This window comes from Heterodontus francisci, chromosome 2 (assembly GCF_036365525.1).
Source record: "Heterodontus francisci isolate sHetFra1 chromosome 2, sHetFra1.hap1, whole genome shotgun sequence".
Lineage (NCBI taxonomy): Eukaryota > Metazoa > Chordata > Chondrichthyes > Heterodontiformes > Heterodontidae > Heterodontus > Heterodontus francisci.
Window position 1 is genome coordinate 102,956,860 of NC_090372.1, and position 23,550 is coordinate 102,980,409.

The 23,550-nt window shown below is 44.6% G+C and overlaps 1 protein-coding gene across 3 annotated transcripts in view; it reads left to right on the forward strand.

Moving 5' to 3' along the window:
- Window positions 1–22,225, forward strand: part of crppa (CDP-L-ribitol pyrophosphorylase A) — a 481,556-nt gene extending 459,331 nt beyond the window's left edge. For 2 of the 3 annotated variants that reach the window (XM_068009407.1, XM_068009398.1), the window contains one exon: window positions 21,466–22,224. In XM_068009407.1, coding sequence (XP_067865508.1) covers window positions 21,466–21,570 — 105 coding nt within the window. In that variant the 3' untranslated portion in view covers window positions 21,571–22,224. Of the gene's footprint in view, window positions 1–21,465 lie in introns of all 3 variants that reach the window. The other variant, XM_068009416.1, reaches the window with a different exon arrangement.
- The last annotated feature ends 1,325 nt before the right edge of the window (window positions 22,226–23,550 follow it).

Sequence of the window (23,550 nt, forward strand, 5' to 3'; positions counted from 1 at the left end):
CTCATCCCCACTAATGCTCCACAGTGATTCCAGGTGCCCCTCAAGCTCAGAAATCCTGAGCTTGAGCTCAAGTAGCTGGAGACACTTCTCACACACATGATCTCCCAAGATACATAAAGTGTCCTGAAGTTCTCACAAGGTGCAGGAATTGCAAGCAACTGGTCTCAGCTGCCCGTCCATGATCTGAAAAAAACTCTATTCCTTCTTTTATAATCTAGTTAGTACTTTGTATAAGCTATTAATTTTAATTAATGTCTCTAGACCTGCTCTGTGCTAACACTCTTATTAATTCACTTACTGTTATACTTACCCCAATTGAAATTTTATTAATTAACCAAGCTGTAAATTTAATACAGTACTTTATAGTTTCCGGTTCCTAGTTTAAGTCACTGCCCTAGTTAGAGGAAGAAGAACCTTAAAACTCACCAAACAATCACCTACCCGCTATCCTCTGACTTCACTCCTTGCTTTATTTGGAAAATACCCTTGAAGTTCCACTCTTGTCCTGCTCTGATTTATCAGCCATCGCTGTTGCTGCCTCCAATCAGGGTCACTTCCCCCGCCCAACTCTGATTTATCCACCACCTCTGTTGCTGCCTCCAATCAGTTTCTATAGCCTGGTGAGAAGGAATGTCCGACTGCCCAGAACCCAGAAATGAACGTGAATGAATTTTGATCCGTGGAAACTGCTTGAAAATGAGATCAAAACAGGAAGTTCATGCACCTGCGTTATATAACACTGGCTACTTTGTAAATATCTCATTCAGATGAAGGAGCTGAAACACCTTGATAATACGTCGAGCTTGAGTTCAGCGATGCAACTATTGAACTGACCTTCAAGGATATCAAGTGCATCTCAGATCAAAATTACATTAAATAGGACAAATAAAGTTAATTGAGAAAAGTGGCCTGGATTTTCCATCTAGGGCACAATCAGAAGTTGCACCCAAAATTACACCCGAAGCTGAGCTTATTTTGCTGATGTCAAATTAAACCCAAGAATTCCAATCTCATTTGAATATGCCTGAATTTTAAATGAGCATAAATCAGCATAAACAATCAGGGCTCAAGAAAACACTGAATCTACATGATATATTAATCCTGTGAGTCTTAAAATTAAAAATTTCAGCATATTTACCCATCATTCATTCACATTCGCCACAGCATGTCCTGCAGTCGGGGAAGCTTTTCAATATTTAATGTGAATTATACTTTGCCAAAAAAAATCATAAAATCTATTCAAAGAATCAGAAAGTACAAAGCAGGCCTCAGTGAAGAGACATTCTTCAGAAAACTAGCAAAATTATTTTTGCTGCACCTGGTAATCTGGCCTCAATGTTAAGTGTGTTCCCCCGAACAAAATTAATTGAAGGATACTTGCATTTGAGAATCGTGAACATGCCAGTTTTGTGGTGTTACAACCAGGTGAGAAAGTTGTCTCGGGGTCCCTTTCAGCCTTCACCTCGTCTTACTGTAACAGGGTTTGTAATTACTGTAACACACTGTGTTTTGAGCTCCCACTTGGTGAATCCTAATTCACCACTTTCCAATTATAAGAAATGAGCACAAACAGGCTTTCTTAAGTTTAAAGAAAAAAAGTGAAATTTATTTAAACTTAAACTCTAATTCGGTTGGCGCCTACAGATACATGACACGCCCACACTAGCATGCATAGGCGATACACACATGCAGATAGGGACAGAAAAGAACAGAAGAAAAAATAAAGTGGTGAGGTTTGAGGCAATATCAGAAGGGTTTCTCGTTACTGTGTTTTGAGCTCACTGTAGAGTGCTTTTGTAGGTAGTTCTTTCTTGTAGGTAATTCTTGCTTTTCGTTGGGGCCCAGTATTCTTCTTAAACCTTGTTCACAGTAGGAGACTTTTCGATCTTGGGGTTCATGTGTCTTCAATGGATTCCAAAGTTGGTAAGAGAGAGATGGGAGAAGACAGGAGAGAGATCCTCTCAATCCAGGAGCCAGGAGCTTCAAACACTGTTTATTCCAATTTAAAACTCTCAGTTCAAACTCTGCAACAGTTAGTCATGTGACTAAACTGGTCTGACCATGTCTGTTCTATGTATTGGGGGAGCAGGGGATAGCTCCTTTGTTCCAACACCGTCTGCTAATATGCAAAAATGTCTTTTTGACTAGGGGCCTGGCAATTCCTTGTAATAGGCCCTCTTTTCTTCCCAGCAACAATTTGATGTTCAATGTCCATGTGGTGAAATTAATGTGCCTCATTCTTGGCAGGTGGGGGCCTGCATGAGACCTCCACACCCAGTGGAATGAAATGCGTTTTGAAAAAAAGGCGCATTTCATTAAAAGGGTCGAGAGAAATATATATATGATACAGAAATTTCTCTCATTCATTTCCATTAATTCATGAATCCTAAAACTTATTAAAATTGTCTTTTCTGGGGGCTAGTGCTGCTTTAATTTCCCCTTTTTGGCATCCCAGTAACCATGTGGTTCTTTGGAGAAATTTTTCTTCAGTTTGCTCATTTCCATGGCTGCTTCGGGTCTTGGTTCCTGTTGAGGTCATTTTTTTTCAGGAGAGTTAGTAGTGGGTGGGTCTATCCTGAACTGTCTTCCAGTGCTTTGCTGAGTTATCCAAAGCCTTTTCACTTTAGGGGATGGATGGTTCCCTTTTTCTCAGACTGTGGGGGAGGATTCTTTGTTAATCTCCCCTTTGTTCTCTGGGACACTCCTGCCTGCAGGTATTGGTGACTGCACCCTCCTGTGGCAATTTGACTAGATGAGGCATCACCCGCACAGTTTCTGTGCCCCCTGGAGGTCTCTCTGTCTCTGCATGTTCCTGTAAATGATGTTAGCAACTCTGCTGGGGTGCTTCTAGAGTCTGCATTTACTGCATTAGGAGGATGTGGGGTCTAACTTTTCACATTTTTTGGGGTTGGATGACCAGACTGTAGGGATTTTCATCTGGGATTCTTTCCTGACTTTCTTTAACCTGCACTTTTGGTCTCTTTTTCCCCTTCTGTTTCTAAACTTTTGCCAGCCATGTGCCTGCCTGTCCCCTTTTGTTCTCAGCAGGGGGTCCCTTACAGTTCACCAGCCCTCTGTTGGAGGATCCTCCTAACACCAGTACAGGACTTAGAGGTGCAGGTTTCACTGTAGGTTGGGGTTTCCCCTCAACCTGGCACATGTGGCAACTCCTGCAGTACTCCATCACATCTTTGTGGAGTTTGGGCCAGTCAAACTGCTGTCTTATGCAGGCTCTGTTCTTTCGTATACCGGCACATACAGCCACTGTAGTCTCGAGGACCCTTCTTAATATTTCTCTCTGGTACCTCTGTGGCACCACTAACTGGTGAACTACTGCGCACTCCTTGCTTTCAGGTCTGTGAGGAGAACTCCATTTCCTCATCAGTACCTCATTCTTTAAATAGTAATAATCAGGGATTCCCTCTACTTCACTTTCAGACTGGGCAGCCTGTGCTACCTCGCGCAATACTGGGTCGGCTCGCTGAGCCTCAGCTAGGGAAGATCCATTTAATTCATTCCCTGGCTCTCCTAACTTTCCAAAGAAAGTCTTGGATAGGCAGACCTCATTGTCATCTGCTTGTAGCGCCAATGCAGCCTCCTTGGAGCTGGTTTGATCATGGCCTGATCCACTACACATTCAGGGAAACTGCAGGGAACCGTCTTCTGCCACTACCCTGTCTTTCTGACCTCCTGCGGTCTTTCTTTCACTACTGGGGGGGCTACCACCTTCACCCCCGCCAGATCATTACCAAGGAGCAGGTGAACCCCGTCCAAAGGCAAACTAGGGACAATCCCTACGATCACTGGTCCCGAAACTAGGTCGCACTCCTGGTGCACCTGGTGTACAGGCATAGGCATACACTGCCCTCCAATACCATTCAACACCATTTTGGTGATCACTGCACTCTCTGGGGGAAAGGTCAGGCCTTTTCTCAGTAAAAGGGATCTTGTGGCCCCGGAACCCCTGAGAATTACTATGGGCTTGCTTGCCCCACTCGAGGGGTATGGGGTTACTTTCCCTTCAAGGACAAAATCCTGATAACCTTCAGGAATCCTATTAGTTTTTCCTCCACTGGCCATAGTAAGCTTCCAGTGTTGCACTCTTACTACAGTTAAAGCCACAGCTTGTCCTGCTGTGCTTTCCATCAGGGTCCCTACTTCATTGAGCGGGTGTGTACTGTAGTTATGCATGTATTTCACCCAAAGTTTAGCAATCTTTTAAGCCACAGAATTAGTTTGCACCCAGATTACACGTGTCTCTGGGTGCAAGTGTGGAGCGAAGTCCATGCCAATGTGTTTGAGAAACACTGCTCAGAGACAGCAACAAAGCTGACTCGATTAATAAGATGGGGTTGGGGAGAGTCCTGAGACCATCCTTTTGTACCTGCATCTAGTTCATAGATTAAAGGTGAGGGAAAGATTAAGAAGCCTATTTTTGTACCTATAACTAGCTACTACTAGTTAACAACTTATGTAAATCTTGAGTAATTATATTTTTGAATTCCAGATTTTTAAATCTTTCTTGTTAATTCTGAGAACTTACCCGATGGTTATATTTAAATATCATGGATCTAAGGACAGAACCAAAACTAATGTGATATTACCTCATTTGGATCTTTTAGTTAACTTGTTGGAATAACAAATTGAATTCAGCAATTGTAGGTCAACATAATGATCATGTTTGCTTGAATCAGTATTTTGATGTTTCTCATAAGAAAGATATTTGATCCTAATTCCATTGAAAACGGCCAAGGACCAAAGCATTTACTGAAGGTTGGATGGTATATATAACTTTTTATGACTCTAAACATGTCACCTTCTCATATTAGTTCTAATATAATGCCATTGTGAATTTTTCTTTCTTAAGTTAAGCTCCATGTGGTTTGTATTAAACAAATGTGAAGAATGTGTTTCCAATCATATATTGAATTTATCCGCTCTGGATTGCTATAGGAAATTGCATCAAAGTATTGAATTTGTAGAAAATGTAGCCAATAAGTGGACAGATTTTATAGGTAAATAAACCTTGAATATTTCCTTTTCATAATGGTTGTTATTGTGTGATTACATTTTCCAGAAATTGGCTGTTGTATCAGATATCATTCAGATAATTTACCATATAAGATGCTGTAACCTCTACCATTATCACTTATGTTATTAATATTGCTTTCAACTCAAAGTAACACAAAAATATGGAAACATTACCATCATTTTATGCTAACTACATAATGACAGCAATACCTCCTCCTGGCAGGCACAAGCTAAACCTCGGTATCTCGCCCAAATAGTTATTGAATCCCATCTTTAACTGATATCCTCACATGCAGATTATCCAACAGAGGTCACTGGCCAGTCAAGAATGTGACCCTGACTGATCTTTCCTCTCCCAAAGACAAAGGCATTGAGGCCAAATTGGAACACACCACTTACCAGTTTGGGTGAGATTAGTTGTCACAGTACAAACTGGGAACCACATGGTGGTTGAGGCAAATAGCAAAGATACATTTAAGAAGAAGCTAGATAAGTAGATGGGAGAAAAAAAAATAGAAGGATGTGTTGATAGGTTGAGGTGAAAATAAATAGAGTGGTAGGAGGCTTATATGCAGCATAAACACCAGCACAGGCTGAATGGCCTGTTTCTATGCTGTAATTCTATGTAATGGAAACTGAATCTGTGACCTTTTGTTCAGTATGAGTATACCTGCTTGGCCTTCAAAGAGCTCAGATGTTATTTTTGGTGGGTGGGGAGGATTTTTTTGATATATATATATATATATATATTCATCAAGATGAAGGCTGTACAAGCATGTGGAACAATACTCCACATTTTACATCCAGTGCTAGCACCAAGTATTCCCAGTATACTGTGAAAAATCAAAAGGAAACACTGAAAAAGCTGGCAATCTAAAGGAAAAGCAGGAAATTCATTGAAAAATGTGGAGAGTAAAGACCAGCTCTAACATTTTGGATACGTATCAAACTGAAGGCTAAAAGATTAAGAATGAAAAAATAGTCAGAGAAAGGAGGAGGAGAGAAGGAACAGATACATTGGCTGGGATTTTACGGGCCCCCTCCAAAGTGAGATCGGAGGCGAGGGGGCAAGGAGTATCACGACGAATGGCGGGAGAGCAGCGGGGCGGAGAGCCTATCACTCCTCATCACCCAGTGATCTTCCTAGGGGCGGGATAGGCCGATGACAACCTTCCTGCCCAGGGGCCAATTGAGGCCCTTAAGTGGCCTACTGAAGGCCAATTAAGGGCCTCTTCCTGCCGCCACTGGGATCTTATCTTACCAGCAGTAGGATGAGAGGGTGCCTCTGTCATGCGGGGAAGACATCTTGTAAAATGAGGCCCCCTCCCTGCTGGCTTGGGGGAGGGTGGCGGTCCCTCCTCCGTGGGCAATTTGTAGCCCATGGAGGACCCCACCGGCAACAACTTTACCCTCCGGGAACCTCCTCCCCCTGGACTGCTCGAACACCCCCCCTCCCCTCCCTCCTCGTGCTTCTGGACTGGCCCTGGCGACCCCAACTCACCTGCATCTGGTCCGGGTTCCAATGCTGGGCCTGGGTCCAAGGCCTCTGCAGTACCGGCAGTGGCCACTGCTCCTGGTGGCGCTGCTGATACGTCTGAGCTGCCGGCCCTCTGATTGGCCGGCAGCTCTTGGAGATGGGATTCCTGTCCCTTTAAAGTCTTTAAAGAGATGGGGATCCCGCCTCCTAAAACCTTCAATTAAAAGACGAGAACATGCAGAGGCGGGGTTCCCACCAACCTTTTCGGCCCAGCGCCGGGAGCTCTGCCTCCAGTACAAAATCCAGCCCACCAAGTCCAGAGGGGAGTTCATGTATTAAATAACTTGCAAACTGCTAAATAGAAAATAACTGGGTATCTAAAAGATCATGAATGAAATAATGCAGACATATATGTGGACAAAAGAATATGCAAATATTATGTATGATGGGGGAGAAGATGCAGAAGTCCATACATAACAATCCATGAGAAAGAACGCAACAAGACAGATTAAAAATATGCAAATGAGTAGGTATGACATTCAAATGAAAATGCAAATCAAACATATTGGTAATTAGATGCTTTTCATTTATAAGTCCAAATCCTAGACATGAATGGACAGCTTACCCACTGCACCATTATGTCCCTTCTTGTATTCCTTTGCCTCCCAACAGCCAGCGGGAGGTAGAGGAGCAGATATGTAGACAGATTTTGGAAAGATGTAAAGGTAACAGGGTTGTAGTGGTGGGTGATTTTAACTTCCCCTATATTGACTGGGACTCACTTAGGGCTAGGGGCTTCGATGGGGCAGAATTTGTGAGGAGCATCCAGGAGGGCTTCTTGAAACAGTATGTAGATAGTCCAACTAGGGATGGGGCCATTCTGGACCTGGTATTGGGGAATGAGTCCGGCCAGGTGGTCAAAGTTTCAGTGGGGGAACATTTCGGGAGCAGTGACCATAATTCCACAAGTTTTAAGGTACTTGTGGATAAGGATAAGAGTCGTCCTCGGGTGAAGGTGCTAAATTGGGGGAAGGCTAATTATAACAATATTAGGCAGGAACTGAAGAATTTAGATTGGGGGCGGCTGTTTGAGGGTAAATCAACATCTGACATGTGAGAGTCTTTCAAACATCAGCTGATTAGAATCCAGGATCAGCAAGTTCCTGTGAGGAAGCAAGACAAGTTTGGCAAGTTTCGGGAAGCTTGGATAACGCGGGATATTGTGAGCCTAGTCAAAAAGAAAAAGGAAGCATTTGTAAGAGCTGGAAGGCTAGGAACAGGCGAAGCACTTGAGGAATATAAAGACAGGAGGAAGGAACTTAAGCAAGGAGTTAGGAGGGCTAAAAGGGGTCATGAAAAGTCATTGGCAAACAGGATTAAGGAAAATCCCAAGGCTTTTTAGACGTATATAAAGAGCAAGAGGGTAACCAGGGAAAGGGTTGGCCCACTCAAGGACAGAGATGGGAATCTATGTGTGGAGACAGAGGAAATGGGCGAGGTGCTAAATGAGTACTTTGCATCAGTATTCACCAAAGAGAAGGACTTGGTAGATGATGAGCCTAGGGAAAGGAGTGCAGATAGTCTCAGTCATCTTATTATCAAAAAGGAGGAGGTGTTGGGTGTCTTGCAAAGCATTAAGGTCGATAAGTCCCCAGGGCCTGATGGGATCTACCCTAGAATACTGAGGGAGGCAAGGGAAGAAATTGCTGGGGCCTTGACAGAAATCTTTGCAACCTCATTGGCTACAGGTGAGGTCCCAGAGGACTGGAGAATAGCCAATGTTGTTCCTTTGTTTAAGAAGGGTGGCAAGGATAATCCAGGAAATTATAGGCCGGTGAGCCTTGCGTCAGTGGTAGGGAAATTATTAGAGAGGATTATTCGGGACAGGATTTACTCCCATTTGGAAACAAACAAACTTATTAGCGAGAGACAGCATGGTTTTGCGAAGGGGAGGTCGTGTCTTACTAATTTGATTGAGTTTTTTGAGGAAGTGACAAAGATGATTGATGAAGGAAGGGCAGTGGATGTTATCTATATGGACTTTAGTAAAGCCTTTGACAAGGTCCCGCATGGCAGACTGGTACAAAAGGTGAAGTCACACGGGATCAGAGGTGAGCTGGCAAGACGGATACAGAACTGGCTCGGTCATAGAAGACAGAGGGTATCAGTGGATGGGTGTTTTTCTGAATGGAGAGATGTGACTAGTGGTGTTCCGCAGGGATCAGTGCTGGGACCTTTGCTGTTTGTAGTATATATAAATGATTTGGAGGAAAATGTAGCTGGTCTGATTAGTAAGTTTGCGGACGACACAAAGGTTGGTGGAGATGCGGAAAATGATGAGCATTGTCAGAGGATACAGCAGGATATAGATCGGTTGGAGACTTGGGCGGAGAAATGGCAGATGGAGTTTAATCCAGACAAATGTGAGGTAATGCATTTTGGAAGGTCTAATGCAGGTGGGAGGTATACAGTAAATGGCAGAACCCTTAGGAGTATTGACAGGCAGAGAGATCTGGGCATACAGGTCCACAGGTCACTGAAAGTGGCAACGCAGGTGGATAAGGTAGTCAAGAACCTTCATCAGTCGGGGCATAGAGTATAAAAATTGGCAAGTCATGTTGCAGCTGTACAGAACCTTAGTTAGGCCACACTTAGAATATTGCGTGCAATTCTGGTCGCCACACTACCAGAAGGACGTGGAGGTTTTGGAAAGCGTACAGAGGAGGTTTACCAGGGTGTTGCCTGGTCTGGAGGGCATTAGCTATGAGGAGAGGTTGGATAAACTCGGATTGTTTTCACTGGAACGACGGAGGTGGAGGGGCGACATGATAGAGGTTTACAAAGTTATGAGCGACATGGACAGAGTGGATAGCCAGAAGCTTTTTCCCAGGGTGGAAGAGTCAGTTACTAGGGGACATAGGTTTAAGGTGCGAGGGGCAAAGTTTAGAGGGGATGTGCGAGGCAGGTTCTTTACACAGAGGGTGGTGAGTGCCTGGAAATTGCTGCCAGGGGAGGTGGTGGAAGCAGATACGATAGTGACGTTTAAGAGACATCTTGACAAATACATGAAAAGGAAGGGAATAGAGGGATATGGGCCCCGGAAGTGCAGAAGATGTTAGTTTAGGCAGGCATCAAGATCGGCGCAGGCTTGCAGGGCCAAATGGCCTGTTCCTGTGCTGTACTGTTCTTTGTTCTTTTGTTTGACCTCCCCAAATGCACATGTCATACTTCTCTGAGTTGAATTCCATTTCCCACTTTTCTGCCCATCTGACCAGACCATCAACATCTGCCTGCAGTCTACAGCTATCCTCCTCGCTTTCTACCACACAGCCAATCTTTCTGTTGTCTGAAAACTTCTTGATCATGCCCCCCCCCACATTTATGTCCAAATCGTTAATATATACCAGTACTGAGCCCTGCAGAACGCCACTGGAAACAGCCCTCCAGTCGCAAAGACACCCGTCAACAATTAGCCTTTGTTTCCTGCCACTGAGCCAATTTTGTATCCACCTTGTTGCACTTCCCTGGATCCCATGAGATTTTATTTTTTTAACCAGTCTGCCACATGGGACTTTGTCAAAATCCTTGCTAAAATCTATGTAGACCACATCTACCCTCATCTATCTTCCTTGTTACTTCTTCAACAAACTCGATCGAGTTGGTCAGACAAGATCTTCCCTCAACAAATCCATTCTACTATCCTTGATTAATCTGTGCCTTTCTAAGTGACAGTTTATCCTGTCTCTCAGAATAGATTCCAATAATTTGCCAACTACTGAGGTTAGACTGACTGGCCTGTAATTATTCAGTCTACCCTTGCTGCTTTTTTAAACAGAGGTACAATGTTAGCAGCCCTCCAATCCTCCAGCACCACACCTGCATCCAGTGAGGACTGGATAATGATACTCAGGCCTTCCGCTATTTCCTCTCTTGCTTCTTTTAACAGCCTGGGATACATTTCATCTGGCCCTGGTGGTTTATCAACTTTCAAGTATGCTAATCCCATTAATACTTCCTGTCTCCCTATGTTGCTCACATCTAATACTTCACAACCCTCTTCCTTAACAACAATATCTGCATCGTCCCCCTCTTTTGTGAAGACAGACGCAAAGTATTTATTAAGAACTATACCAACATTTTCCGCCCCTACACATAAGTTACCTTTTTGGTCTTTTTTGGGCCCTACTCTTTCCTTAGTTATTCTCTTTCTCTTAGTGTATTGATAAAACATCTTTGGGTTCACCTTGATTTTGCTTGCCAATATTCTTTCATACCCTCTCTTAGCTTTCCTAATTTTTTTTTTATTTCACCCCTCCACTTTCTATATTCCTCTCAGCTTTCTGTCTTTCCTTTTCTGCCTTATCTTACCCTGTAAGCTCCTTGACATCCATGGGGCTCTAGATTTGGCCATCCCTCCCCCCTTTTTCTTTGTGGGAACATGTTTACTCTGAACCCCTTGCATCTCCCCTTTGAATGCCTCGCACTGCTCTGACACTGATTTACCTTCAAGTAACTGTTTCCAGTCCACTTTCGCTAAATCACTCCTCAGCTTAGTAAAATTAGACTTGCCCCAGTTGAGAACTCAAACTTCTGTTCTATCCTTGTCCTTTTCCATAATTATTTTAAAACAGACTGAAATATGATCACCAATATTCTGCTGCGAGTAACTCACCTCCTGACTCCCCAGTGCCTGTCAACAAGGCACACTTGCCTGGATGATTGCAGCTCAACAACACTCAAGAAGCTCAACACCATCCAGGACAAAGCAGCCCGCTTGATTGGCACTTCATCGACAGACATTCACTCCCTCCACCACCAACGCACAGTGGCAGCAGTGTGTACCATCTACAAGATGCACTGCGCAACTCGCCAAGCTTCTTTCAACAGCACCTTCCAAACCCACGACCTCCACCACCTAGAACACCACGCAAGTTCCCCTCCAAGCCACACAGCATCCTGACTTGGAACTATATTGCCGTTCCTTCACTGCTGCTGGGTCAAAAACCTGGAACTCCCTCCCTAACAGCACTGTGGGTGTACCTACACCACATGGACTGCAGCGGTTCAAGAAGGCGGCTCACCACTATCTTTTCAAGGACAGTTAGGGATAGGCTCCAAATACTGGCCTTGCCAACGACGCTCACATCCCACAAAAGAATAAAAAAAATTAAAATAAAAGCAAAATACTGCGGATGCTGGAAATCTGAAATAAAAACAAGAAACGCTGGAAATACTCAGCAGGTCTGGCAGCATCTGTGGAGACAGAAGCAGAGTTAACGTTTCAGGTCACTGACCCTTCTTCAGAACTGGCAGATATAAGAAATGTAAAATCCTATCAACACCTCTTTTGTTATCTCTCCTATCAACACCTTCTCTTTTGTTATCTCTTGCCCCACCCCCGCTTTACTTTTATCTTTTACAATTTAAAATTCTCATCCTTATTTTCAAATCCCTCCATGGCTTCACCCCTCCCTACCTGTGCAGCCTCGTCCAGCATTACAGACCTCAGAGCTCTCTAGGTCCTCCAATTCTGGCCTCTTGCACATTCCTGATTTTCATTGCTCCACTAATAACAGCTGTACTTTCAGCTGCCTAGGCCTGACACTCTGGAATTCCCTCTCTAAACCTCTCCACCTCTCTTTCCACCTTTAAGACGCTCCTTAAATCCAACCTTAGGCGGCTCAATGTCAAATTTTGTTTGATAACGCTCCTGTGAAGCATCTTGGGATGTTTTACTTCGTTAAAGGCGCTATATAAATGCAAGTTGTTGTTGGTGTTGAGGCTGAAAGAAAAAAAGAAGTTCAGCTTTATCAAAATATCAAATTATCAAAATGTATACAACTCACATGTCATGAGGTGACCTTATCAACTCAAACAATGTTAAAACTTTAACATCCTATCACATTGTTTTAAAACTGTTCTTAAATATTGTTTTCTGTCCCATCTCAGAATTCCATCTTGCACATCACTCCACTTAAAAACAAGCCTGGTAATCAAACCTTTCACATAATTAGAGGTGTGTCTATGTTTTATATCACTCAGTTGCAATATGCTTAAATACAAATTTTAACATTCATTTATAGCATTTTTTAAAAATCACTTCGTGTGGAAAAATTCCAGGTTCACACATTCCAGTCAACAGAATCTAAGTGTGAGCTCAGTTTGAAGCACTCACACTTCTTAGAAGACTGGCTGTTCAAGCCCACTATGGACTTCAGCAGGCCGACACTGAGGTGCATTTCTTTGGGAGTGCTGCATTTTCAGAGTTGTCGTCTTTCCAATGAAATATTAAACTAATACCCAATCTACCTGCTCCTGTTCATATAAAGGATCCCATGGCACTTTGTTTTGAAAAAGAGCAGGGCATTCTCCCCAAGTAATTTGTTAGTTGCAACGTGCTTTGGGTCTCCCGGACGATGTGACAAGGGACTATGGGCTGAATTTAGTGCGGCCATTTGGAGCAGGAATGGAGGCAGGGGAGGCCGGAGAATAGTGTCAGATGAACCCTCCCAGAAATCCGACGTAGTGGCTTCAGTTCCGGATTTAATCATCGGCGGGAAAGCACCAAGGCGCGTTGCCATTCTGACGCGACGGAGGTGTAATTTAAATTGCATAACAGGTAGTTTTAGTGCATTTGCATATAATTTTATGCGATTCAATGTGTGGCTTCGGATTAAGTGGATGATAGGTAGCCCTCATGTGCCTTCAGAACCCCGGCCACTGAAAGCTGGGAGCACCGAGGCAAGGTCTCAGTGCCGCAACAGGTAGGCAGCCATGACCAGCACTACATAGGGGCTGAGGAGGGAGCGGATGCCATTTTTGGCCTGCAATGCTATACATTCTGCATGGGTGGGCAGGGTCTTGGGTGTTGAGTAAGGGTCGGCAGGGTCTCAAGTGCTTGCAAGGGGGTGCTGGGTGTCAGGTGGTCGACAAGGGAGTGTTGTGTGTTGGGTATTGTTTGGGGGGGGCGGGGTGCTTGGTTTTGGCTGGCAGTATTGGGTGCCCATACTGCTGAGTGAGAGGGTCAGCTATCAGCAAGGGTGGGCACTGAGGGCCATTAGGCAGTCTGCTAGGAGAGGTAGCAAAGAGAAAGCTGCCAAGGCAGGTTCGTCTCTGCAAGGACAGCGCTCTGGAGGCCTACTGATCACCTGGCATGGGTCTCATACACACTGTCTTTGTGGACCCCTGTGACGTGATGCAGCGCCTCCAATGGAGGGTGGGCCAGGATGCAGCTGCACCTGTCCGTGAAGCTCCACGATGAGAGCAACAGCAGCTTGCCATGCCAAGAAGGGTTTACCCACACCAAAGAGTGTACCGGAACTGGATCAGCTGCCTCCAAATGTCCAAGCGGCATCATCAGCGAAAGCTAGGGTTCTCCAGGGAGGCCGTCAATGACTTATGTGCCATGCTGCAGGACAAGTTACAACCTATGGGATTCGGTGGTCAACCAATGCCCGTGGCATTGAAAATCACCGTGGCACTTAACTTTTATTCATCTGGATCATTCCAAGGTTCCACCGGGGACATGTGTGGGATCTTCCAGGCAGCAGCCCACCACTGCATTAAGGAGGTGCCCAATGCCTTGTTCAAGAGGGCCAGCAACTGTGCACTACCAAAGCGACCCTGACAGTCAGGCCGAGAGGACCATCGGGTTCAGGGTCATCGCTGGATTCCCCCAGGTGCAAGGTGTGATAGATTGCACACATGTGGCCATCAGGGCTCCAACGGACCAGCCAGCTACCTTCATCAACAGGAAGGGCTTTCATTCCATCAACGTTCAATTTGTTTGCGACCACAGACAGCGATTGCTGCAGGTGTGTGCCCGCTTCCTGAGAAGCGGCCACAATGCCTACATACTTCGACAGTCTCAGGTACCGCAACTTTTCAGCCCCCCGCTCGCCTTCAGGGATGTATTCTCAAGGACAAAGGCCACCCAATGAAGACATAGTTACTGACACCTGTGAGAAACCCTCGCACTGCAGCAGAGGAGAGGTACAACACTTGTCATGGCTCTACCTGAGCGACCATCGAGCAGGCCATTGGGCTGCTGAAGATGAGATTCTGTTGCTAGATCAATCCGGTGGAGCACTGCAGTATACCCCTGTGAGGGTTTTGTGTATCATGGTGGTCTGCTTTGCTCTGCACAATCTAGCACTGCAGAGGGGGGAGGGTTTGCATGAAGAGGACAAGACTGAACACAACTCCTGCACTGATGGGAGGACATGGAGGAGGCTAATGAGAAATCAGCACTGGATGTTGAAGCCCTTGCACTAGAGACCAGACAGATTGAGTGATGGGCCAAGGAAGCAAGAGACAATCTCATACTTACCCGCTTCCAGCCACCAAGATGGCCATTCACAGAGAATCCAATAAAGACTGACCTCAGTGCATGTAGTCTGTCGTCTCCTTTCCTTTAGTGTTCTGTGCCTAGCGCCCACTGAAACATATGCTAGTGCCCATGGGAGATGATATTTAAATAAGGGCTGTGCTTATATTGGCATCCATTAAAGGGGAAGGGTGAAGTCAGCAGCTCACAATTTTTGCATGATAGAATAATCACTTTTACACAATTAACGTTAATGACTTGAACAAAAGAATTTTATATGAAGCATCACATGTCACTGTGAATCCCCAAGTGTCTGTAGGTGCTTTTCTTTCTACTTTTGCGAGTGCTTCTACAAGGTGTAAACCCATCACTAGCTGCTGGACTGGAGGCAGGCTGCTGATCAGGCTGCCCTTGGCCTGGGATGAATTTGGCAGCCGTCTTCTGGCTGCCTGAGGCCTGGAAGGGCCCCGGCTGCCTGAGGGTTTCCTGTATTGGTGCAGGACTGTCCTCAGGCATCAGGCTGCTGGAGCTGGGCTCACAGGCGGAGGGGCTGAAGAGCTGCTTTCCACACTCAGAGTGCGCTGAGGGGAACCCCCAGTTTTAGAGGTCAGCCTCTCCTTCTCCCTTTCATGGCTCACCTGAACCTCCCTCCTCACCAGAAAAGAATGAGGAGAAGGCTCCAGGCACCTCATCCTTCTCTCGCCTTGCCACTGCTGCTTTGAGGTCTTGGCCAAGGCGATAGTGTGCAGGTCTGCGTGCATTTGTGGGATCTGGCTCTCTATGAAGGTCGCCAACCTCTCAATGAAGGAAGCCATGAGCTCACATACCTGAGACATGGCAGCACTCATGGCTGTGTCAGCCTCAGCCAGCTGCTTGGGCGCATGTGTGATGCTCTCACCAGCTTGTGACCCGCAGTCAAGGTATCTGCGCTGGTGGATGATGCAGGAGAGTCATGTGATGGTGCATTCTCAGACTGTGGATCCTCCTCGGAGGCGGAATTAGGTCACCCTTTTACTAGAGTCTCCTGCGGCTGCCGACTTGCATGGGATAACAAAAACATGTGTGGGTTAGGATAAGCAGATCTCGTCATGCCAACCTCATGTGATGGGGGTCTGCAGAAGTTATCTGTCTGTCAATGGAGGGCAATCCTTACTCTCTTGCACAGAGACTCCAGTCTCACCATCCGCCATTCAGTGGCCACCCTAGGTCCCCGCTAGTTCAAGTGCCTCCTCCTCAGCCATGGAGAGAGGCCTGATGTCTGGGATGCCTCTGCCAGTCTGTGATGTCTCCCTACTGTTATGGGCCCTCTTTTCCTGCAAGTGGAAAGAGGGAGATAGTCATACTTCACAGAGAGATCAACGTGACGGTTCTGCTAGTGGCAGCCCCTCATCCCCTACTAGGGTTTCCTTTATATAACTCATCCTCCCGCCAGCTCTCAGCGGAGTTAATGGAGGTGAGCTATGGAAGAGGGTGGCCTGTGGCCGAGATGCAGTCATGCATCTGTCAGGATGAGGTGATGCTTAAAACCCATTTGCCAGCATTTCTGTGGTGCCTTCCTCCCCATGTCTCACTTCCTCCTGTGTAGCTACATGCAATCCCAAAAAAGGTAAAAGGTAAAGAGCAGTCACCTTGGCAGAATGAATGAGGCCATTGATCCTCTTGCGGCACTGCACCCATGTTCAGGCGGGAGACCCCACAGCTGCTGACCTCCTCTGCGATCTCCATCCGGGCTTGCTTAGTCAGGTGGGTAGACCTCTTCTTTGCCATCGCTGGGGAAGAGGACCTCCCACCTTTCCCTTGCAGCCTGGAGGAGAATCTGGAGGGAGGTGTCACTAAACCATGGGGCCACCCAGTATCTTCCTTCAGCCATTGTCTCTGCAGGCTCTGGTTCAGCTCCTTGCCTATCAGGCAGCAGAAGGGGTCCTGGGGCAGCAAAACAGACAGGAGTGAATGCAGGGCTTGCAGGTCTTTAAATATGGCACCAGCACCTGCTCCAGAGTCATCTGATGCCGTATTCGGAGTCTTATCTCCCGCCCCCGCCACGTGATCGGTGGGGCCCTGCACCTCCCCTATGCAAATACTAAATTCAGCCCTATATAAATGCAAGTTCTTTCTTCAACACTGATTCAATCATGCAATTCCTACTGTAATGTCCCCAATAACAAGTTGAAATGTGTCATAATTGGCTCTCTACATGCTGCCTAACTTATCAAATTTTTTCAAGCAATGTGGCTGACCTCATTTTTGGCAATAGGTTATGTGATAAAGTGAGTGGAAAACAAAAAGACCTGAGTGTGCACAGCATAAAAAGTGATTAAAAACAGAGCATGTCAATACGACATAACTGCAAGACTATATGCAAGATGCCTTTCTTTACTGTCTTTTTCCAAATTCTCAAATTTGTAATGAAAATCGCTTTACACTCCTTTATAATTCGAATTGTAAGTTAATTCCAATGTGTTTTACCAGTTCTTGGATAATTGTATTTCAGAAGAGCAGTCTGTGATGAACCACAAAGTACATTTAGACAAGAGATACTTTAACCTTGCTAGTTTTATAATGTTTTCACCCTCTACTTATGGGAGATTGTATAGGGTGCCATTGATAGCAGACACAATACTCCCATCATTAACAGCACTTCTTGTTCATACTTGACCTGACCTTGACAGATCTAGTTGTACCACAAACCCAGTTTTGTGAGTTTCACCAACAATTGTTGGGTCACCAAACAAAAGTAAAAGCACAGAAGATGAATTCGCTCTCTTTTGGCAATGTGAATTGTGGGTCTTGTCTTTGCTTTGGAGCAGCAGAAGAGAGAAAAGTAAATAGGGAAGAGATTTGAATGGGTGAAGTTCCCCAAAGAACATCTTTATGATGTAAAAGCACTATAAGATTCCACAATGTATCCGGCCAAGCGAACAGGTAGGAGACCAGGAGAAGCCCCCCTTCTACTCTAATGGAGCAGTCAGTTTTAGTGAAGGTGGCTGGGCAGGCTGAAGCTGGATGTTCTTGTGTATTTACAGTCTGGCCTATAAGCTACTCTGGAAAGTGATGAGCATAATAAACTCACTATACCGTTTTGTCGTAAGTTTAAGTTAATCCTGCCAGGAAAAGTGAACTCTGAAATATTTTCCAGCATTTTAATTTATGACTTTTATGAGTGAATGTTAGTGTTGATCAAGGTGAGGGATGTTAGTATTGGAAATAGGAACGCTTTCCATTTTTAGACCTTTCACCATCAAGCAGGCCAGGATCAGATATATGGGCTAATTTTATGAAATCTCAATCCCAGTAATTTAGGCTCCCCACCAGATAGGCTATTTTGGAGGAGAGAGGGGAACCCCTGTGCGGCTATTGGGTAAGTAATTTAAATGTGCAAAGAGGCAATTAACGCAGCATTCTGGCTTTAACAACCAATGCATGAATTTCCCAAGCTATGTAGAGCTGCTAAGGGTCAACGAGGCACGAGCACAGCGGGGTGTGCTATTTCAGTGAAACTGACAGGCTGAGAAGCTTTCCAACAGTGAAACAGAATAGTTGCAGTCGTGCCTAGATGAGAGGCTCACAGCACTTCTTCTGAGAGTGTGCTGTACTGCTTGACAGGGGATTTCCAACTTCTTGGAAGACAGTTCACCTGTCTTGAATTGCACTCACCTTGATCTGTACTTCCCTGCTGCCAGTCTTCACTGTGGCATGGGAGCAGTTTATGCAGCTCTACCTTCGACCTCTGATGAAGAAAAGAGGAGCAGCAACAGCAATATCGAAAGCACCAGCAACGCCAGCACCAGCTGCCTTCTGCACAGCCACGTGCCGCTACACAGAGCAGAAAGGATGGACACAGAGATCCAACTCGAAGGAGGCAAGACCCCCAACACAGGGTCTACAGGCAGAGGATCAGCTCTCTTGACATCAGCCTCAGGAGGCTCAGGCTTTCACAGCAGGTCGCTGCTGATATCTGCAGCCTCCTGGAACAAGAACTCCTTCCCAGTGGACCAGGTGGGCACGCATTACCAGTGGCCATCAAGGTGGCTATAAATAGCAGGCCCCCTGCATTGCCCTCTGTCCCTCCCTGAAGTTCTGCGCTATCTTCTCCTGCAAGGAGAGAAAGCAGTGATTTGCAACGATGAGTAGATGGTGTGGAGAGGAGGGAAGGACAACATTTGTGGAGGGTGACTGTGTGGCACGGGTGTGAGAGGGCACAAAGATGAGCGTGAGTGTTGGCTGTTCAGATGCGGATATGAGGAAGTGCCTGGAGAGAGAGGAATGAGTGGAGTTGCAAGGGGTGTTGTGCAGGAGATTGCTGAGAAAGTCAGAGTGTGGGGCTTGGCACCTGAAAGTGTTATGCCACTCATCTTTCCTGCCCTCCTGAGGTCTTTGAACCTCTTGAGACACTGTCTGCAGGTTAGAGGGACCACACCCCTGCTGCTGACTTCCTTGGCTACTTCTATCCACGCCTGCTTGGCTAGAGAGGCTGGCCGCTTTCTCCCGTCCTTAGCAACTATTACCTCATTTCAGTCCCTCAGATCTCATAGGAGAACCTCCAGGTAAGAGTCTGAGCCCCTGGAGGGCAGCCTTCTCAGGTCTCCTTTCCATTCCTATGGTTACTTAAGTCACAGGAATCAATATACAGTTCAGCTGTTTTGTCTTCTGCTATGGTCCTTTAACTAGAGATCCTTCCTTTGACAGATGTGACACATCATCCCACCCTCTGTGATTGGTCAGGAAACCTGAAAGTGGGAGGCTAATGCCATGGCTGAGTTAAAAAGCCACAGCAAAGCCTGCTTCAAAGACAAATGGGTTCCCAACCCACTACGGCCTCCCCGCTTCGTGAGATCTGTTTAGATAAAATTCGGCCAGTAGTGTCAAAAATTATGGACCTTGGCCTTTCATTTAGGATTTGTAATATGTAACTTAAGTGGAATAATCTTTAAAACACACTGGGGTTGCTTTTCCTTCGGGTCTCCCAACATCCTGGCGTAATTTTGGCAGAAATGGCGTAAATGGCTGTTCAAAGAACTCGTGCAGAAAGTCTACCCCAGTATTTGGCACAGATAAAAATCAAGGCAATACAATAGATTATTGAGTAGGATACAATATATATCATCGTGTGACACACTGCAGCTAAAAAGACTACAGCAGCTTGCATTAATATAGCACCTTTAATGTAGTAAAATGCCTCAAGGCGCTTCACAGGAACATCACCAAACAAAATTTGACAGCGAGCCACAAAGGGAGGTATTAGTGCAGATGACACAATAGGTTTTAAGGAGCGTCTTGAAGGAGGAAAGTTGGGTAGAGAGGCAGGGAGGGTTTAGGGAGGTATTTCTAGAGCGTGGGACATCCACAGCTGAAGGTACGGCCGCCAATGGTGAACCGATTAAAATTGGCAATGAGCAAGAGGCCAGAATTGGAGGAGCACAGAATTCTTGAAATGATGTAGGGTTAGAGGAAGATACAGAGATAAGGAGGGGCGAGGCCATGGGGGGAGTTGAAAACAAGGATGAGAATTTTTAAATCAAAAAGCTACTCAACTGGGAGCCAGTGTAGGTCAGCAAGCACAGGGGAGATGAGTGAATGGGAATTGGTGCAACTAATCTAATGTAACAAAATTCAAGTGCCTCAGCAAAAGGACTTAAAATCTATGAATGGACTGAACTTTCTGTTAAGTTGAATTTGCTCATTCAAGGAAAAACCTTTTCCCAGTCAACGTTCCACTTGGACCAAACAGCAGCAAAAATTCTGATTAACTTTTATGTGTTTTTGTTCTGTTTGTTTCTACTGATTTTGTTTAGATATGTTCAGTGGAAAATTCTGATATATTCATAAGAACTCACTTGGATAAGTTACTGAGACCAGTGGCATGAGGTTGGTGCAGACAATTCAGTAATTTATCCCGGTGCCTTAGTAATGTTATCATTCTGGCTGTTTGCTATCTGCAACATTATTGATAGTAAAATCAGCAGAATTGATCATCATTATGATGCAGGGTGCTAGAGCAGCTACATGGTATCACATGCATCTTTGGGCTGTAATCCCTCATTTACTGAGTTCTCAATCTCAGTCTGCCACTATAGAGAAGAACCAAATCAAAGTGCAATGCAGGAAAACATGAAAGAAAAATCGTCTTCACGCTATTCTCACATACTGCCTGAAGCTGTTTTCCAGTTGGCACGAGGGAGATCGGGGCTGGATACAGCTCATAGCTAAGATGCTGAGATCAGAAAAAAAGCAAGGAAAAAAAGTAACAAATAGTAAAAAGGCTCAATAATGTTAGCGTTAATCACAGTTCTGTGTAACTGTGGTTTTTAAATGGAATACCAGCAGTGAGATTGTCTAAGTACGTGCTCTGGTCTGCACTGATTGGTTTGCAAAATATTTTGCAGTACTGATTAGCATTAATAAAATGTACATATGCTGATGGACTAATTGTACATTTCCACTATTTCTGTTCTATTTATGTGTAAAAGATCAGATGGATTTAGATTAAAATGTAAATTGTGGTAGATTGTGGTGCTATACCTTAGATTAGTAGCTGAAAGAAAGGAATAGTTTAGATCAGAGTTGGAATTCTCTACATCTCTTTAACTTGGTAAAGCCAATGATTTGTTAACAATCTTTCATCTTTGTACAGGACCTGGACAAAGTTCAAGAATCTGTGAAACAAGGAGCTTCAATCATCGACTCATTAATAAGGCAGCGAAGCCCTGCTCTAATTGGACAGCTCTTTGTGGTATGACAACTGTCACGAACTGGACTTCTTCAGTCACAGACGTTGTGCTGTCTGAATACTGGCTGAAGGAACATACTGCCCTCTGATGATGGCTATGAAAAACTACAAGTATCCTGTGACAACTTTTTATCAGGAAGATAACCAGGACATGAAATCCAGTTTAGAATGGCAACATATTCTTAAAATCCAGTACCCAGAGTTACCAAGATCAACAATAATGAAGTCGACTTAAATGTTATTGTTGATCTTGCTCTTATAGTCTGGTCATTGGTGTCCCATGTGAGAATCAGCTGTGATTCTGCTGACGCTTTCCCTGTGCTAAATTACCCCACCTATATGAGCACAAAACTTACAACAGAAAGTCTGCTCCACAACTTAAAAAAAAAAGTCTCTTTCGGCCAACTATATAAAATTACTTGGAATAGAGCCAAAAGGTACATTATATTAATGGGGTACTAAGACCTAAGGAGAAATCATGCAAAAGAGTTGTCATTTTGATTTGAAATATTACGAGTTTTGTTTTTAGATAATTGTCTGGTAACTACTCCTCCACAAGATTACAGTAAGTTATTTTAATGATAATTACCAGCAGCAATAAGCATTTTTCTTTTAAAATTGCTGTTCTAATTAGAGAATTGAAAACAGTTTGAAAATAAAATTACAGTAAGTTCTAAATTAAAAGCTTCTCAGTGACTGATTTCCACCAGTATTAACAATGTCTGCATTTCACTTCCTGTCAACTAACAAAGAAAATCAGTCTCAAGTGTCACATTTAGAGGTGGCCCTGAAGCTGCATTAAAACTTGGTGCCTCCTGATTTGTGCAGCTCCATTGTTTGTATTGCTGGGAAGCTATACTGAAGTGCAAGACACAAATTAATTACTGCTCACTTTCCCATAATGCCATCCTCTTTGCAGTGTTTCACCCCAGCTGACACTACTACCCTTTCTGCTACTACTGAACACATACACAGATGATATATATACGCACACCCCTTCTAGATTTTTCTTTGTCTTCGTTTCTTTTGTTTTTTTGCACACCAGTACCAAGTCGGACAAGTGCAAGCAGCCAAAGAGCTACTAAGAGATGTAGAAAGTAGCATAAAGACTAGGTGAAAAATCCAGGAAGAGATACAAGGAGGGGAGGTGGGGGAGGGGAGTGGTAAAGACTGGATAAATAAATAGAAGGAGATACAGAGAGCAGGAGAAGGAACTAAGAAAATATTCGAAGAAGAAATCCAGAAAGTGGGCAAAACAAATGAAGGAGCAAAAATCAGTAATGGGAAGATCCAGACAAAAGAGGTAAGAGATGCAATGAGGCAAAAGTCTGGGGCCAGCATATGGAATGTTCCAAGAAGGTGGGAAGAGCAAAGCAGAAGAAAGAGTTTTGAGGTGGTCCAGAGAGAAAACAGATGAAAGTAAAGAGCTGGAATTACTGTAATTATTAGCTCTACTGTGCTTTATAGCTTTATCTGGATTGTAAACATTTAAGTGTTTGGATGTGATTTATTTCTTTGATTTACTGTCTTGTTTGATACAAGAAGATCAAAGAAAATACCAGGATGTAATCATAGTTGGTATTTTACAGAATTACAGTATTATAGTAAAGATGGTATCAGAGAAGAGTGAACTAATAGCTACACTCACAAGGCACTCAAACTAACATTATCCCCATGCCCACATTCCCTCCTTATTTCATCTACAAACTTCAACTTTTACACAACATCCACTAGATTAAAAATCCTAAATATTGTTAACATTCTTTGCTAACACTTTTCATCTGTACCATCCTAGAAAACTGGCAAAAGCTGACAGATGCTTTTGGAAAAAATGCCACACCCACAACCACCCACCCCGCAAAAGGCTGACAGACCTAAATATAGGAATATTTATATAAATATAAAAAACAAGACACAGATTGGATGCCCACTTTGCGGAACACCTCCATTCAGTCTACAAGCAGGACCCCAACCTCGGTGGGCCGAAGG